The sequence below is a fragment of the Hirundo rustica genome, chromosome Z, assembly GCF_015227805.2.
Source record: "Hirundo rustica isolate bHirRus1 chromosome Z, bHirRus1.pri.v3, whole genome shotgun sequence".
Lineage (NCBI taxonomy): Eukaryota > Metazoa > Chordata > Aves > Passeriformes > Hirundinidae > Hirundo > Hirundo rustica.
In genome coordinates, this window is record NC_053488.1 from 1640991 (window position 1) to 1657800 (window position 16810).

A 16810-nucleotide genomic window follows, 5' to 3' on the forward strand; every position below is an offset into this window, starting at 1 on the left:
AAATGTGAATGGTTAAATAAGTGTTAAAGTAAGTGTTAACGCTTGCTTGATTTTTTTTTTTTTTTTTTTTTAAATATGCAATTCATTGTCAGGTTAGCAACTTATGCTGAGGCTACTTGTGTTTAATTTAGCAACTTAGCTGCACAGTAGGTTCTGGTAGAAAGGTCTGACTAGGAAGAGTAAATACCTGCATCTTGACAGTTCATGCTGCCATTAAGAAGATGTATTAGTCGCTCTAAAAAAATATGTGGACTGTGCTTTATTGTCAATACTGAGCCCAAATTATCTCATAAATAGTTATTTTTTTTCTCCAGTAAAGAAATTAGTCTTTTTCCAGCCCCAGTCTATACTAAACTGTTCCTGAACTTGCTGTGGTAACTCATGCCTTTATAGCTGGCCAGTTATTCAGTGTGATGAAGATTCTTCTTCTCATATTCTTCTTCCATAGAAGCAGTCATTTTAGTTTTCTTGGTACTATAACAGAACACCTGAGTGCTGTTTTTACTAGTGTAAATGTTTTTTGACAGCCTCCACCCAATTTTACAGGAAAAACTTCCCAAATATGTAGCTCAGGCTGTTAGCCCAGGGAGAATTTATAGGCTAAACAAGATACTGCAATTCCTTTACTGCTGCAGCTTTGAACACAAATAGCTGGTTAATAGGCTCCCTACTGATTTAATCCCGCTTGTAATGTACACCTGCTAATTTAATAAAAGTAATTTCCCATGTCTTGTTTACCACTTGGGGGTTTTTTTGGTGGTTTTTTTTTTTTTTTTCCCACTTATTCTGACTCAGTTGCACTGCTGATTGGTGGGAAGCTTCTAAAATTTACTGTGTACAATGCCATAGTCTCATCATGAACGGCTTTCTTTGGCTTCTGTCATGTTGCATTGTTTGAAGCTGACTGGCAGGATACAAGAGAACAATCGGGAGCTGAAGTAAGTTCACATCTCGCTGCATATGCTTTAAAATTGGCAGAAGAACAATGAAGTTGGGGAAATCCCCTTGAACAAGTGCTACATAGTAATCTGACTTCAGCGTTTGTGCAGAAAAGATCTTCCAAACTGTGACTTTTCATTACAAAATGTACTAGCAAGTCTTAGAACTAGAGTTGAAAACTTTCACCTTGCAAATAATTACAGGTAAACAGGCCAGGTTTTTGGTGTTCTGGTTTGTTCTTTTCTTGAGTACTGGATAGAGAAAAGCCTGGTGCAAATGAAGCATACTGACTTTTGTTTAAATGCAAAATTTCAAAATTACTGTTGAGCTCAATTAATGAGTTACCTCCCAGAACTGGTCTTTACTTCCCGTTAGTTTTGTGGAAGGCTTCAAGTTGAGTTCCTCTGATACTTAATTTCAACTCATGCTGTAGTTTTGAAGGTTTGAGAGAGAGAAAGGCTTGTATCAACTGATGTGGAGTCTTGCAACTTTGTGACACAGAAAGTTGTGTTTGAAAATGGTTTTTGACTCAGGTGGTTGACTCAGTCTTGTCTCTAATCTGCTACTCAAATGTTCATCTCACGCACTCCAACTACATTTTTCAGGAGTGGCTTCTGAACCTTGCAGTGTTTTCATAAACCTGCAGCAGCGCAGCTCCAGTCACCCAAGCTCATTGATAATTCTTTACTCTCTTTATGTCATAAATATCCCCTTCTGCTACAGCGGGGGGAATTTGAATATAAACTTAACACCCATAAAAGGGAAAGGAATTCAAATGTGTCCATACCCATGAATTCCACAAAACCAGTAACATAAAAGATTTTTCAGTTCCTTTGCATTTTAATTTTGAATGTTCAGTTTGTCCCACGTACCTGCCTAGCAGATTGGTGCCTTGCCTAAACACAGTTAGTACCCAAAAAGTTGTTGTCCACTGTATGCCTCAACTAGATGAATACAGGAGGAAAACAGAAGGGCTCTGCCTAGTGCAAGCTGCGTTAATGGCAGTCATTTAAAAAATACTGTAATTCTGTTCACTTTTTTTTTACTGGAGTTGAGTGCTGATGTGTTTGTTGATCCTCTGGGAACCCCTCAATGTTTTGGCTAACAACCACAGACATTCCAAGAAGGATTTAAGCGGCTTTCCTTCCAGCAAAATCCATGTACTTGTTAACTTAAATGTTAATGTTCCTTGAGCCTTTGAAACTCTCATCTTTTTGGTTGCCGTAGGACAGAAAGAGAGCAGGGCAGCTGCCACTTCAGCAGAGGGCAGGTGGTGGTAGATCAGGGCTGACTTCTGGTAGATGGAGTGAGGAAAAGAAACTGTTGGATGTCCTGGGAAAATGTTTTACCTATTAAGCAATTGGATGTGAGGCAAGAGCACTTGTGGGCACGGTCTTCAGATGCTTGTTTGGGCGTGGATCATGAGCAAGATGTCAAAGACTTCAGGACTTGGCCAAGGTCTTAACACATCCTTCCTGCCTATGCTCTCATCAGCAAAGCTCAGGAAGTGACTTTGGTTCTTATTCTAGAGTTGTCTCCTCCATATTCCAATTTTCTGATGACAGTATCTGCTGTAGAGTCCCATGTTCTCTTCTGGGCCTGAGGAGTGTGGTGGCTTCTAGTGAGGCACTTTGGCTATTACCTTCTTGATTTTGCCTTACCAAAAGCATATAAAGTAGTATAATATATAAGCAAACATGCAAAGTGTATTTTAAAAATACTGCTTTACTCCATCTGAACAGTGCAACTCTTCAAGGCTTTTTATGGCTTCCTTGCTAGTTGTGAATTTTCTTTATTTTCATCATGAAATATGGCCATTGTCAGTGTTGGTGATGTCATTGTCAGACATAATTTTGTATTTTTTGGCAAACAGTGATGTCACAAATACCATTCAGTTCTCTGCCTCAGTGTGTTGCTTGGGGAAGCTTTCTCTAAGTCTCAAACTTTTTACTTGATTTGAAATTCCTTATAGGAAACACTTATGATTTAGCTATATAATAGTCGGTGTTTCTTTAATTTTTCATAAAGACAGTCTGGTTTTTGGGATATGGATCAAGATCAGTGTATTCTCTCCTTCACTGGTTTTCTGCCAGGTGTGCATGGCTTGGGCTGCAGCAGGAATTGTGGTGGCCTCCCTGCATTGAGCGCTTCATAGCACATAACCTCTGTTTTTCTTCTTGGGTTGCTTGAGATGGGTGTATAATTCATAGGGGCTGCCCAGAGGAAAGTTCAGTTTGAAATGAGGTATTCAAAGATCCTGTAACTGTTGTTCTAAGTGTAAACTTTTTGCCAAGTTAACATAGGTTTTGAGGACTGTGGGCAAATAGCTTGAAGGGCTGATCTCTCCCCTTCACTGCATCAAATACACAGTAATTTGAGAAGGTTAATCAAAACATCTGGTGTTTTCTCAGCTGGCCATCAGTTGCAAAACAGCCCATGCAAGTGGTAGCATCAGCCACTCACCCACTTGGAGGATGATGGACTACTCGGGAGAAATAACTTGGCTTGGCCCTTGCTTGGTAGCTGTACCTGTTAGCTTGTGGGGAAAGCTTTCACCACACCTACAGTGATTAATAGTGGTTAGAGAGCTTGAGATAAAGGTCATTTTTTAATGTCTGTTGAAAGTATGATCTTCTGTGAGATTTGTCTGCTGTTAACAAACCAATTTGTTGTGGATATATCTGCCAATATTGTGAAGGATAGGTCATCGTAAGTAGGTATTTTGTCCTTGGATATTTCTGATTTGCAGGTCTGTAAAGAATGGTACAGCATTAACCTGTGAAAATGCACTGGGTGTCATCTCAACCCACTGCCTGATAGAGTAGTTTAGGTTTCTAGAGATGTGAAACAGCAGCTGTTAGAAAACCTTTATTGGATATAACAGTGTAACAAATGAAAACAGTGTAGGAATTATGAGTTAGTATTTCAAGAATGCCCTCTTAAAGCATAAACATCCCCGTTCTCAGTGCTTGTGGGTTCACATTAACTGGTAATAGGTTTTTCTTTATTCTTGGTTTTGTTGTGTGGAGCTTTGTTTTTTCCTTTTTTTTCCCTTTTTGTTGGGTTCCTCCCACCCCTTGGTTAGTATTTAGAGAGCTGCCATTATGATTGTTGTTGTACACTTGTCATCTTCACTATCACTAGATACAGGGCGTCTGGGAGTGATTGGTTTTGATGGCTGTTTTGGAACATGTGATTTGGGGCAGTTTTTCCCTGCTTAGGTTCTTCTTACCTCCAGTTAGACTGCTTCAGCGTTTGTGAGATGCAGAGCTGCTGAAAGCTGTGGTGTTTGGTTGAGAGTAGGGAACTGCAGGGCAAGTTTCCCAGCAAAGCTATTAGCTCATGATTTCCGTGGGCTGCTTTTGGATGTTCCTCATCTTTGGTCTTTGAGCATAAGACTTGTGGCCAGCTCCCTGCTGAGTCTTGCAGGAGGCTGAGCTGCATTGCATGCCTTTTATTTCTCAGTCTTGACACCACCTCTGTGTTGCCTGACCTTGTCATTTAGAAGTTTTCAGGCTCTACTCCCCACTTGCCTTTGAGCAGAGAGTAGAAACTCCTTGATCGGATCTGTGTCTGAACAGACCATACGGACAATGAGAAAATAAAGACATATTTTACTTCAGCTTGGTTTCCATGGCATCCTGGGAAAATTGCTCTTGAACTTTGAGGCACTATCCTTCCAGGATCTCCTAGCAGTGAGAGAAAAATAAAGGTAGCACTGATTGTTGTTGGCTGCTTTATTCTGTCAGACAGCACTGGGCTAGCATGTCAGGATTTGGGAGAAGAGAGGATAATAAAGTGCTTTGAAGAGTCGTGTATCTGTATTTTTGCCTATGTAGGCAGTTTGTTGCACATGTGACCAGGAAGATGTGTGCCTTTAGGAAAGGCAGCAGAAGTATATACCGTTCATCAAGATCATTTGCTGGCCTGGCAGTCAGCTGAACGATAGAAAACTAGCTACTGTCCCTGGAACAGGCGCTGGACATCTCGGATGTTGGGCTCTTAACAGTATCTTTTGTACATCACGTTCCACTTTTGTGTCCCCTGTGGACATCCTTGAAGTTTTACTCTGAAGTAAATGAGAGTTATTCAATAATTTCTTTTTCTTTTCCCACAGTGTTAGAGAGGTTAATTGCATCCTGTGCCTCCTGCTTTTCTGGCTATTTTGATGTGTTAATTTTTTTAGCATACATGCATTTATAAGGAAGGTTATTAAGTAATTTTCCTTCGTTCAGATGCTGCATTTTGTATTTGATGTAATGGTTTTGAATATACTTTATAAAATTCTATGTAAACTTTATTCGTAAAAGCATTCTGAAAGATGAGAGGTTGTGTAATGGTTCCTGATTTATATTCCACTAAATATGCACATACATAAATGTGTCTTTCTCGGCTGTAGTGTGTCCTCAATGTGCATGTGGGGTGGAGGGAGGCAGGGAGATATAGTAATGTTAAAATTTTCAGCAAGTAATCTGTGTCTTCTGCTTTTGCATTCTGGAGAAGGAAGGACAACTTTTTTTTCTTTAATTACTTCTAGTAACTATATAAGGCCAGTTGCTTAAATCAGTAAATTTAGGGAGTTAGAGACACTTGAGAAAGCACCCCTAGTTGTGGGTGCTCAGTGCCTAGCCCACATTTTTACTCTTGTTTTGTTGAGTTTGTGCTGAGAGGGAAATCTGTGTTTTCAGAAGAAAAGAAGATTCAGTCCAGGGCTTTGTAAGACATGACTTAATATCCTTTTCCTAGACTTGCCAGGCTGTTTCTCCTTTGGAGAATGGGAGATTCTGGTGGCAAACGATCTATAACTACCTAAACTATCCACCTACAGTTATGTGTAAATTCCTATAAATATTAATTTACTCTGGTTGCCAGTGTACTGCCCCTTAACAGAACTTTTCTAGGGGTCTGCTTTTCTTCCCCAGGGTCTATCACAGAGTCGTTCCCGTGGAAGAACCTTTGTCCAGCTCCTCTTAAAGGGGAGTGCCATCGCAGTGTGGTGTAGATAATTTTCATAAAGGATTCATACCTGTGGTTTTTATTTGGCATTTGATAACTTACTAGCTCATCCCTCTAGCAGGTGATGGGAAGAGAAATCATTATTTCATGCTGAATTACTGAATCTTTACATTTTCTCTTGCAAGATAATGAGATCTCTGTAACTTGATGTCATTGACAAGCAGGGATGAACTGCTGTAGCTTTGAGTCATTCCATTAGATGAATGTGTGTGCCTGGTTCTGTACACTTAAGCGAGCAGATGACATCATGTCACTGTAATATGGGATGCTGGACATGCAAGCAAAAACCTTGGTCAGTTCTGCAGGGATGCAGAATAATTTGGAGGTGTATGGTTGATATGTCATGAAAGGAACTTAGCATTCACGTCCATACTGCAGGTTGTTTCAGTCTTTCCTATGTGAGCGTAGTGCAAGTAACCTTTCCCCTGTCACCCCCAGCATGGGGAAAAGAAACATAAGCAGCATTCATTTCATTAGTTGAGGCACTTAGGTCAACCTGACTGCGTTTTAGAGTGTGTTTGTTCAGGCAGTTGGCTGTACAGCCAGCTGAGGTGCTGCTTGGAAAGACAGGTCATATAGTTAGCATTGCTCCTCTCTGGTTTGTAGGCATTTTAGGCTGTAACAGGGAAAAGTGCTAATAGTCAGTATACAGAAAGGACTATCAAATCAGAATATAAAAGCAGCTATGCATATTTTCATTTGAAACACAGAATCAAGGAAACCATGATCAGGCAGGTTTGGTGGGAACAGTCTGTGCTGGGTGCAATGCTTGTGTACTCGTGTATGTATGTAAGCCAGTGAACTTTTTTAATTGCTGATTTAGTTTAATCTCTGTTACACCTAAGCCTTTCAATTCAGTCTCTCCTCTTACTGGAGACTTTGAGACCATTTCTGAACTAGCTCCAGAGGCTTGGTATATCTCATTAGCTATTCTTGAATCTTGGGTGCATCAAGAAGAATGTAACTGGTGTGAGAGGAAGGATTCTGTTCTTCCATACATCAATTCACTGGTCCTTTTCTCAAAGGTAGAATCAGTGGAGTGTAATGGGCAGTGTGTTCACGGGAGCGATAAATTGGAGGCTGAGTCAGTGTTGTGGTGTTCCTGCCTTGTTTTCCTGCTCACCACATTGCTCTGAAGTCTTGGATCTAAGATATTACGCAGCAAGATTGATTTATTTTGTTAAACACAAAGGTACCGATCTTGTATACAAGGCACAGATCTCAAAGTTTGCCTGTTTTCTCAGGTAAATGTTACAGAGGCAGCCATGAGCAATGCAAAAGCTCTGGCATTGCCCATTTGTTATGAGAAAATGGAATTCTGTAAGTCTGGTGGTCATTTCTTACTGCTCTAATTCCAATCTATATAGCTTGGTGTAGCTCTTGAAGCAAATTTTCTGCCTACTTGAGAAATTAACAAAGTTGTAACCCTAGTAAATGTTAGGCTGGTATAAAGGTGCCTGTGTGCTTGTATAAGTAACTTCTCTAATTCAAGTGAAAATCTGATCGTTGTTGTTGTTGTATTTTTTTCTTGTTTAGTCTTTGAGTAAAATCAGAGTGAAAACCAGTGTCAGGCTCACTTCTGTAGGGAAGACTTTGCGTGAGAATTCTGGAACTGGAAAACTGACTTTGATTCTCATCTCCCATTTTAAAACAGATAAATCGGGTAGTGTCAAAGATTGCTGAAATTATTTTTCATTTCAGGCACAGCTCCAGCACTACAAATGCCTCAGAAAATGTTGGGGCAGACAAATTAGATTCAGTGGGAGAAAGGCTCATGATTTTAAGATGCAGGAGAAAGGCAAATGGAGAAGATTACCTTGAACATGAACTTAGCAGACTTGTTAGTGGCTGCAGATTCTGAAGGATGTGAAAGATTCAGGAAGGATATTAGGGGCTCAGTGTAATGCTTCACAAACAAGCAAATGAAATGTCCAAGACCATTTCTATAATGTGGGCTTTGACTAGCACAGTGCTATTTGCATTTCAGGTTTTATTTGTCATATTTCTAGTGCTACCACTTCAGGTAAAGAGGAGGCTGCTAACTGAACTCAGTGCCTTTTAGCTCCTTTAGAGCTGTTCCCCCTTGCAAGACTTTAAAGAAAAAATGTTTAACTTCAGTTATATATGAATTGTGACAATATTTAACTACTTCTTTATAGAGTTTCTGGTACTTCATATGTAAATATCTTTGAAGTGGTTCTGCCTTCTTTCCTCTGATGTTTTAATTGTTGCAAGCACTTCATTTAGTACAAAAAGTACCTTAAGCACACAGCATTGCCAACATTGTAAACAGTGGTAGGATAGTTATTTGTTCATTCTGTTTCTCTGGAAAAAATGGTAATAAATTCATAGTAGCAACAACCTGTAATATACCTAGATCAGCCCAAGCACTGTGAGTGATAGTTTTGGTGCACACAGGATACTGATTAAAAACTCCGCTGGCTTCAGGTTTTTCAGCTACAGCCTCAAATAAACAACATTTCTATAAACATGAGAATTGTTGACGAGATCTATTGCCTTTATCCCTGTTTGTATCTCCTACTTTGCAAATGCTCTTGGGGAAAGTGCAGGGAAGTCTTGGAGTATGTGTAGTGCTGCGTGTAGACAACAGCTGTTGATGCTGTGGCCATGAATATCTGGACAATACTTGCACATACTTGCTTGGATCTGCAAATCAGTACATCTGGCTTTTAACTGTGTTGAGAAACTGATCCTAATTAAGCAGCCTATGTTGAGTACCAGTAGGCTTTAATAGTTGGCGTCTGGACATGAGTGAGGGGATTGATCTGTGTTTATACATCTTCAACTGCTGATGTTTCTAGTTTGGAATTACTGCTGCTGCAAGACAAGATGCAAATATCTTTCTGTATTCACTGAGATGAAGTTGTGCTGTCACAGGTCATTTTGCCCTGTGCAGTGTTCTCTTGCCGTGCCCTTTACCACCTAATCTTATCAAATACAAGAAATTGGTTTAGGGCAGTGTGTTCCAGTTGATAGGAGGTCCATGTGTATTTTTGGACTCATGAAGATCAGTAGAGTGCATTTCTGTATCATTCATGTAGGTTTTTTTGTTATGGATTTTGATAGGGACATTATTCCTCTGGTAGAGATACACTACATTAGAACAATTTTATTGCTTACTCATGAGTGTAGCACAAACTGTTCATCCATGTTCATTTGTCATGGGCAGATCAATAATTTATCTGTATTTGCACCAGGACTTGGTAGTCCAGTTTTTGTAGTAGACTTAGAGTTAACTGATATTCCTCTAAGGTAGTGGAATAATGACTGGGAACATCATCTGTGCCATGTAGATAAAGCAATACAAATGTTTTCAAATATTTGGGGGTTTCCTGTGTCCACATTTTTCTTGTGTATATCAGTGTTTTCTGTCTTACTGAATAAAGACTGAATAAAGACAGTCAGTTTTAGCATTTTGTCTGAAAGCTGTGAAGCCTTGCTACAGCTTATTGCTGTGTAGGTAATTTCTTGCCCAGCGTATAGGGTTTTTTGGACCTCTGATTTTCCTGTTAAAGGAAATGATGAAATGGAAGAAGTGAAGGCATACTGTATACTGTTGCATGCTGATAGCCACATTAAAGATTCTTCTTGCCAGAATTGCATAGTATCGTGTGTGATGATGCTCCTTACAAGCAGGCAAAAAGTCAGGTTGAAATGCCAGCTCTTACAACCCTTTCCATTCACAGAAAGATTCTGACAGAAGTAACTTTGATTCCACCTTGTATAAACTTGTCCAATCCTTCCTTTACAACATCAGGCCGCTAATGAGTCCTAAAGAGTTCCAGACCCCAGTTGTCCCAGGTGTAGTGCGTAGCAGCTTAACCACATGCCTGCTGGATTTGGACTTTTCCCTAAAAGTACGTGGGTCTCAAAGACTAGTTCTTATTCCTTGCAAACATTTTTTTTTTCAGCATTTCTCCTTTCTCTAGGAAATAGTTTTCTCTTGTTATACCGCCACATCACCTGGGAAACTGAGGCAAAATGGTGCTTTATATCCCTGAAGTCCCTTATAATAAATTCTCTTACTTGGGGGATTTGCAAGAGTAACAAACTACTGTTCAAGCACAAGTGCTAAAGGCCACAGATAACGGTGATTTGCTATTGTGAGCTGCTTTTAAAAGTGTTGAAAAGATAAAAAACTAGTTTTTGTATTGCTGACCAAATGTTGACTTGTTTCTGTCAACAAATTGTTTTGAGAACAGCAGTGAAAATACTCTTTGGAATGAAAGTGTCCAAGAGAGAGGAAGTCCATTAGCTTTGAACTTTTGTTTTGGAGTATATTTAAACGCTGTCTGCACAGGAAAGATTTAGGTAGAGCGACACAGAAGCCAAATTGTAGTTTGAAAACAATGATGACTTACCAGTGATACAGTGTCCAGCGAGGTCAAAACCAAACCCCCTTGTTTGGTAAAATACAAAGCCTGAAGTGTGCTTGAGTGCTTACTGAAGGTGAAATTGTGATACATCTTGGCTGCCTCCCTCCTAATAAATTAAACGTGCCTGGGAACGTTCCCAGGCACCGTCCAACTAGCTCAGGACTGCCTTGTCCATTCTCTTCAGCCCTTAGCTAGCAGAGCAGGGGAGCTGCATCTGAATTGTCCAGTGTGAGTGGGTCCTGATGGTGTGCAACTCACAAACCTGGGAATTGTGTGGGAGAACAGTAATTGGCACAGCCTGGTGCTGGGGAATGTCCTAGCTGCTTTCTAGCATACGTGATCATGTTCCAGGGCCTGGGAATATTTCCAGACAAGGCCTGACTTATGAGTACAGATGTTAGTACTTGATTCGCCTGAAACCTTTATGGACTAAGGCATGGAAAGGACTCTTCACACAGGATTTTGGATGCCTCAGAAAGGTAGACTTAGGGGTGAGTGATTACTGTGAGGCAGTAATTCTGCACCACTAAAAATCTGTACCTCCTGTCTTGCTTTCAGATGGTTTTAGTGGTGGTTAAAACATCTTTCAGAATTCAGTCGCCTTTCCAGCACCACCTTTCAGGGATGAGTAGACATGCCTGGCGATGGCTTGTGTATGAATGAACATACTGTGGCCTTTCATGGAAGTGCTGTGTATGAGGTATGGTTTTTAGGGTTGTAAGGAATTTGGTTTTGATCTGGTGCGTGTGTTTGTGAATTTTAGGAGTCTAGATTTATTGCCTGGGTGACGTGGTGAGGGGGTGGTCTTGCACCTTGTAGGCAATGGATCTTTTGTGTCAGCAGGAAGGAGAGAAACCTCTATTTCTTCAGACGTTTCTTCCAGCAAACAGTAAAAGCTTTGAGCTGACTTCATTGATCATATGAAATGATTTCCTGCAGGCTCTTTCCTCTGTGTTTGATTGTGCATTATTGGAGTTTAAGTATAGGATGAACCAGTAAAACACTAATACTAATCCCTCTAAGCAGATACGCATCCCAGAAGACAGCATGTCCTGTGAACTGGTGACTTTGGAGCAGTTTTGCTGCTCTGACTGATCACTTTTCTGTGCCTCCTGGCCTGTCCTCCCCTCCATGGCGTTTTGAACTTCATTCCAAGCTGTGGCTCTGTCACACAGTCTGCTTCAGGATACTGTTTGTTGTTCTGTAGGTTGTGGAATATGCTGTCAGATTTGAATATTTTTAGAGAGAGGAGGTTAGCAATATAAAATATTGTTCCTGTTCATCTTGTTTTGTCAAAGGCTATGAAATTTTACTTTTGCATGTGCTGTATTAAAAAAGCCTTGTGAACCAAATGCGTGTCATGTCATGCTTACACCAGTGATGCACCACACAATTTTGGGAACGTGTAATCAGTGTGACAGCCTCGGCTTTGGAGCACTGCTTTGTACGAAGGATCCGTTGCTCAAAGGTAGCGAGCTGTCAGAGCTCACTGTGTCAATTAATATGCAGCAGGCTTTTGTTCTGCTAATTGCATGTACAGGATGATCTGTCTTAGCAGCAGTAGTGGCGCATATCTAAGGACACAGTGCAGTGCAGAGATGCTCCCTGGTGTCCCACAGGCTGCCCGTGTGTCTTCAGGGCAATTACTTCAATCTTTGCAAAGCTTCTGGCAGCCCACAGTTCTGACCACATCTTAGGAATGTGGAAAAGAGAGGCTGCAGGCCCTGCTGATGCAGCCATGGGCAGGATCCCTCTTTGCCCACTCGTTCTGGAGAGCTGTGATGCTGCTTGAGTCCAGCGTGGATGCAACTTGTTCAGGGTGGTTGGCTTTTCTGCAGAGTTGGATCTGTGCCAGAGAATGGGCCTTCATCTCTGGCTCTCTGCTGCTCTCTACTAGGCAGAGTCATCTAGTACAAGATTTTACTTGTACCTATAATCAGTAATATATCAAAAGGCCTTATGTTATTTAACATATTTGATAAAGGCAGGCCATTGCCACACACGGTTATTACATTCTCCTTCTTTGTAGAGCTCATGTAACTATAGTGGCTAGAAGCAATCTGACTGAAAAGTAACTCAAAATGTGTATTTTCAGCTCTTTTCTCTGGTAAGATAGACAGTTTATTGATTTGGGTTGCTTCTCGCTGGCATGCACGGTTCAGCCTCACTGGGATGGGTGATGGAGGCAAGAAGGAAGCAAGACCCATTCACTGCCTTCACCACTTGCCAACACTTAGGTTTTATTAGAAGTCACTGTGGAATTGAGGTGGTTGTCAGCCCTGAAAGTGATTTCAAGTCCAGTGATGTGTTGTCTGCTCTTTTGTGTTGTAAGACTGATGAACTTTCCCTGTGTAACAAGAAGGAATAAAAACAACAACCTCACTTTTCTTTTCATAAGCACTCAATCCAAACTTGAGTGTATCGGCTAAACTGAGTAATTTAAATTTCAATCACAATACTTACATTTAAAATCAGAAGTTAGGTGACCTTGGATTCTTCGTGTTGCAGATTTTCAGAGGCTGTTAATTTTAAAGGTAATGTAGCAGCCAGCCAAGCTTCAGGCTGCATAATTAGGAAGCAGAGATTCAAGTTGCTTGTGAACCAAATTCTCCTAATTTCTGAGGTGCGAGGTTTAATTGTATGTTACTTACATAAAATAAACTGTTTTCAGTGGTCACTGAGCAAGTATGTTACAGAACTGAGCTTAATTTATGCTTCTGAAAGTCTGCTGCCTGTTTATAATCCTGTGCTGTTTTCTTGCTTTGTTTAAATCTGCCTCTGCTTTAGTTTGTGTCTATGACTGAATGTTCTTTTATCTTTCCCATTGTGATCTGCTCCTCGAACCAGTTTGGTCAAAGGTTTAGTTGTTTTTCCTCTGTCCTGCCTGATTTAGCAATTTAAGTTGTTATGCGATAGTTGAATCTTAAGGTACTACACTGGAAAACTGTTAAAACATTCTGTTTTATATACTGTGTGAAAGATTATTTAGCTGTTTAATCAAGGAGAGTACAGAAAACAGTTAAGCATCAGCTATAACGTGTTTTTCTTCAGAGTTTAAATTTCCATTTTTCAGAATAGCAGCAAATTAGTGTATGCCTGGAAAATGAGATTAATGCTGAATTGATGGTACTTGAATTTAAGATTGTGATGTTCAGTTTTGGATATACTTGGCCTTTGTTTGAAGTCTTAGGGCAGTTTATGTTTAGAAACAAACAAAAACAAACCAAAAAAAAAAACCCTACCCAACCCAGAAACTACCTTTTAAATTTGAATTTTGTAAAGAACTAGGCTGAGGAAGTTTTGCCTGTTTTAAGGAACATTGCAACTGTATCAATTATTTAAAACCTGACAACTTGTTCACCTTTAAAAACATTTATCATTTACCTTGAATCACTTGTTCCATTTTGATAGCCTCCTTCATATAGAAAATATAGCATGAGGTGTCAGTTTAAGTGCCAGTCTAACAGTGCTCTATCTTCTATGTGAAAGGAAGTAATCTGTACATTTTTCCATGTTTGACATCATGGTGTTTTGAATAACCATGTTCCATATTCATACCAATTTTTTGTTTTTGTTTTCAATTTATGCACAGCACTTGCTCTGAAATTTGGGGACTGAGTACACCAAACACGATAGATCAGTGGGATACAACAGGCCTTTACAGCTTCTCTGAACAAACCAGGTGAATATTCTGCCCTCTCTCGCATCATAAAAATCTTGTGGGAGGGATTGGCTTTGGAGGGTCTGTAATGGGATGCTTTAGCTATAAAATAGACTAAAATGATTTCTAGGCCTCTCATGGTACAGCATTTTCAAGTATTTCCTTGCCAGTGTAGAAATCAGTGTGTTCACAGCTGATGTTTTGACCAACGAAACTCTTAGTTCTACGATTATTCCTTTTTCATGCCAGTGCTATTGAAAGAATGGGAAGACTTGTTAAATGCAAGCTCTAATGTGATTTGGTATTTATATTAACAAAGTTAGAAAACTTAATTCTTTAGACCTAATCTTACAAAGTGTTTAAACTGCTTTGTATGCCACAAGCTTTCAGTTAAATCTTGCTAATTGGCTCAGATACGATCTACTAAAGAATTGTTTGTAAATTCTTCAGTAGTTAATGGTGGGCAAATTCTAAACAGGGTCTTTATTTTTTCATGTCACATTACTTGATTTGTGTATTGAGGTTTGTCTCCCATCCCATAACAATCATAAACATCTGCATTTGTGTAAGCATATGCAGTCTGTCTTAAAACTAGCAAAACATTTTCAGCTGGTAGCAAGGCAGATGAAGTGAAGAAGGTAAACTGTACAGCCCTTACAAGATGTGCATTCATGATTTTTGCATTGCAGTTATACTGCCATGTGGATCACTTGGGCAGCTGACTGCTTATAGGCTTATTTGCAGTCCTGTGGGAGTTCTTATGCTTAAAACCATAAAACATCCATACCACAGCAAAGCCTTGAGGTGCCTTTAACAGTGGAAGGGACCATTAAGTGTGTGATTCTATTTTTAACAACTGTCTTCTGCATTTAAAAAAAAAAAGTATATGAAGCAATCATTCTAAATACTTGGTTGGATGTAAGCAGCTTTTAATGAACTCTAAATTCACTGGCAATAATTTGAGCAGCTCAAAAACGAGTTGACATTGCTTGATACGATCATTTCCATTGCATTTGAAGCCTTTTAACTAGAGCATAAATGTCACTAGCAGAGTCAATGCACTGAATTCTGAGAGTGAACTACCCATGTGTGTTCTCTGTTGCTCGAGTGATGGAGGCAGCACGCAGTCTGTAAATGCTTCTCGACGTCTTTCCCCCGCAGATCTCTCGATGGCCGTCTGCAGGTGTCTCACCGCAAGGGATTGCCACATGTCATTTACTGCCGCCTGTGGCGCTGGCCAGACCTTCACAGCCACCATGAACTTAAGGCAATTGAAAACTGTGAATATGCTTTTAACCTTAAAAAGGATGAAGTATGTGTAAACCCGTACCACTACCAGAGAGTGGAGACGCCAGGTAGGAGGACTGCTCCTGACTTTCTGTGGCAGCATCTGTTTGTGTTTGCTCAGCGTGTTTTAAATGAAAAATAAGAGAAAGGTGATGTCCTCTCTTGATAGAAGTACAAGGTTCTTTTTGAGATCATATCCCTCAAAGTTTTTAATAGTAAAGTTATTGAAAAACCTTCAGAAATGTGTTTATGAACACTTCTAGCAGTTTCCAGCTGGACTAAGACAAAAATGTTGATTCACTTTTGCTAATGTGGAATAATCATATTTAAGGCACCTCAGGAATCCCATCTCTTCCAGTAACGAGCTGTGCAAATGTAGTATTAGAAGTGGTGAGTTTCAGAAGACTTTAAAACATCTGAAGAAACTCTTAGATGTTTTAGATTTTTTTTTTCCTTTTAGCTCACAAAATCGTGTATTTTGATTACCAATGATTTTTGAATTTTGCCTTTCCAGTCTTGCCTCCTGTGCTCGTGCCGCGGCACACTGAGATCCTAACGGAGCTGCCACCTCTGGATGACTATACCCATTCCATTCCTGAGAACACTAACTTTCCAGCGGGGATTGAACCACAGAGCAATTACATACCAGGTATTTTCTTAATTCCCACTGCAGACAGCATGTTCTGACACTGTGCCACTGGAACAAAGATGGTCATTTCATCCTTGTAAGTGATCAAATTAATAGAAATATGCACCACTAAATTAGATTTAGATGTTTTCATGTATTAATTCCAGTGGAAATACCTAAACACTGTTGTTTGCAGAACGTGATCATGCATGGAACCATATTGCTGCCATTTCACAACAGCTTACTTGGCTTCAGTAGCTTATTTGAGATTCAGAATGCTAGTAAGTGCAAAGTAGATCTTCACCTTATGCTTTAAGCCTCTTTCACAAATATACAGGGTTGCCAAATGCTGTGCATTGGAGATTGAGTAATAAACTGATGCTCAATCTCATCCTACCAAATACATGGACAAAACTTCTAAGTTGCAAAGCAGTGACTTAGAAAGTGTCTTGATCTGTAGTTAACATCAGCAGTGGTCTGCTTTAGCTTTTTGTTACTATTGTGTGCATACTATTTTGTCTTTTTAGTATGAAAGAGCAAGCTAACAATTTTGAACTATTAAAGAATTTCTCTTCTCCCTCTTTGACCCTTTTTCCACCCCAAAACAAACAACAAAGCTATTCTGCTGCACCCAAAACCCTGTTACCTCTCATTGAAACATAAAATCAGTGACCTTTGTTTCCTGCCTCAACTTCCTGTTTCCTATCTCTTCAGGAAGTCTCCTGGAGTGTAAAACCAAGTAAAGCTGAAGTTCGCTTATAAATATCTAATGTATTCATGTTACGAATAAGCTGAAAATTCACATCTGGAGTCTCTGAAAGAATGAGATGACTGCCCCAAAACTCAAATATGTGCAATGTACAAATTGTGCCTACAGGTCTT

General features: G+C 39.9%; 1 protein-coding gene across 6 annotated transcripts in view; it reads left to right on the forward strand.

Moving 5' to 3' along the window:
• SMAD2 (SMAD family member 2) overlaps positions 1 to 16810 on the forward strand; it is a 49740-nt gene that overhangs the window by 19178 nt on the left and 13752 nt on the right. For 3 of the 6 annotated variants that reach the window (XM_040090182.1, XM_040090180.1, XM_040090181.2), the window contains 3 exons: positions 13945 to 14034; positions 15175 to 15368; positions 15815 to 15949. In XM_040090182.1, the coding sequence (XP_039946116.1) occupies positions 13945 to 14034; positions 15175 to 15368; positions 15815 to 15949 (419 nt within the window). The remainder of the gene's footprint in view (positions 1 to 13944; positions 14035 to 15174; positions 15369 to 15814; positions 15950 to 16810) is intronic. The other 3 variants (XM_040090184.1, XM_058424083.1, XM_058424084.1) reach the window with 1 other exon arrangement.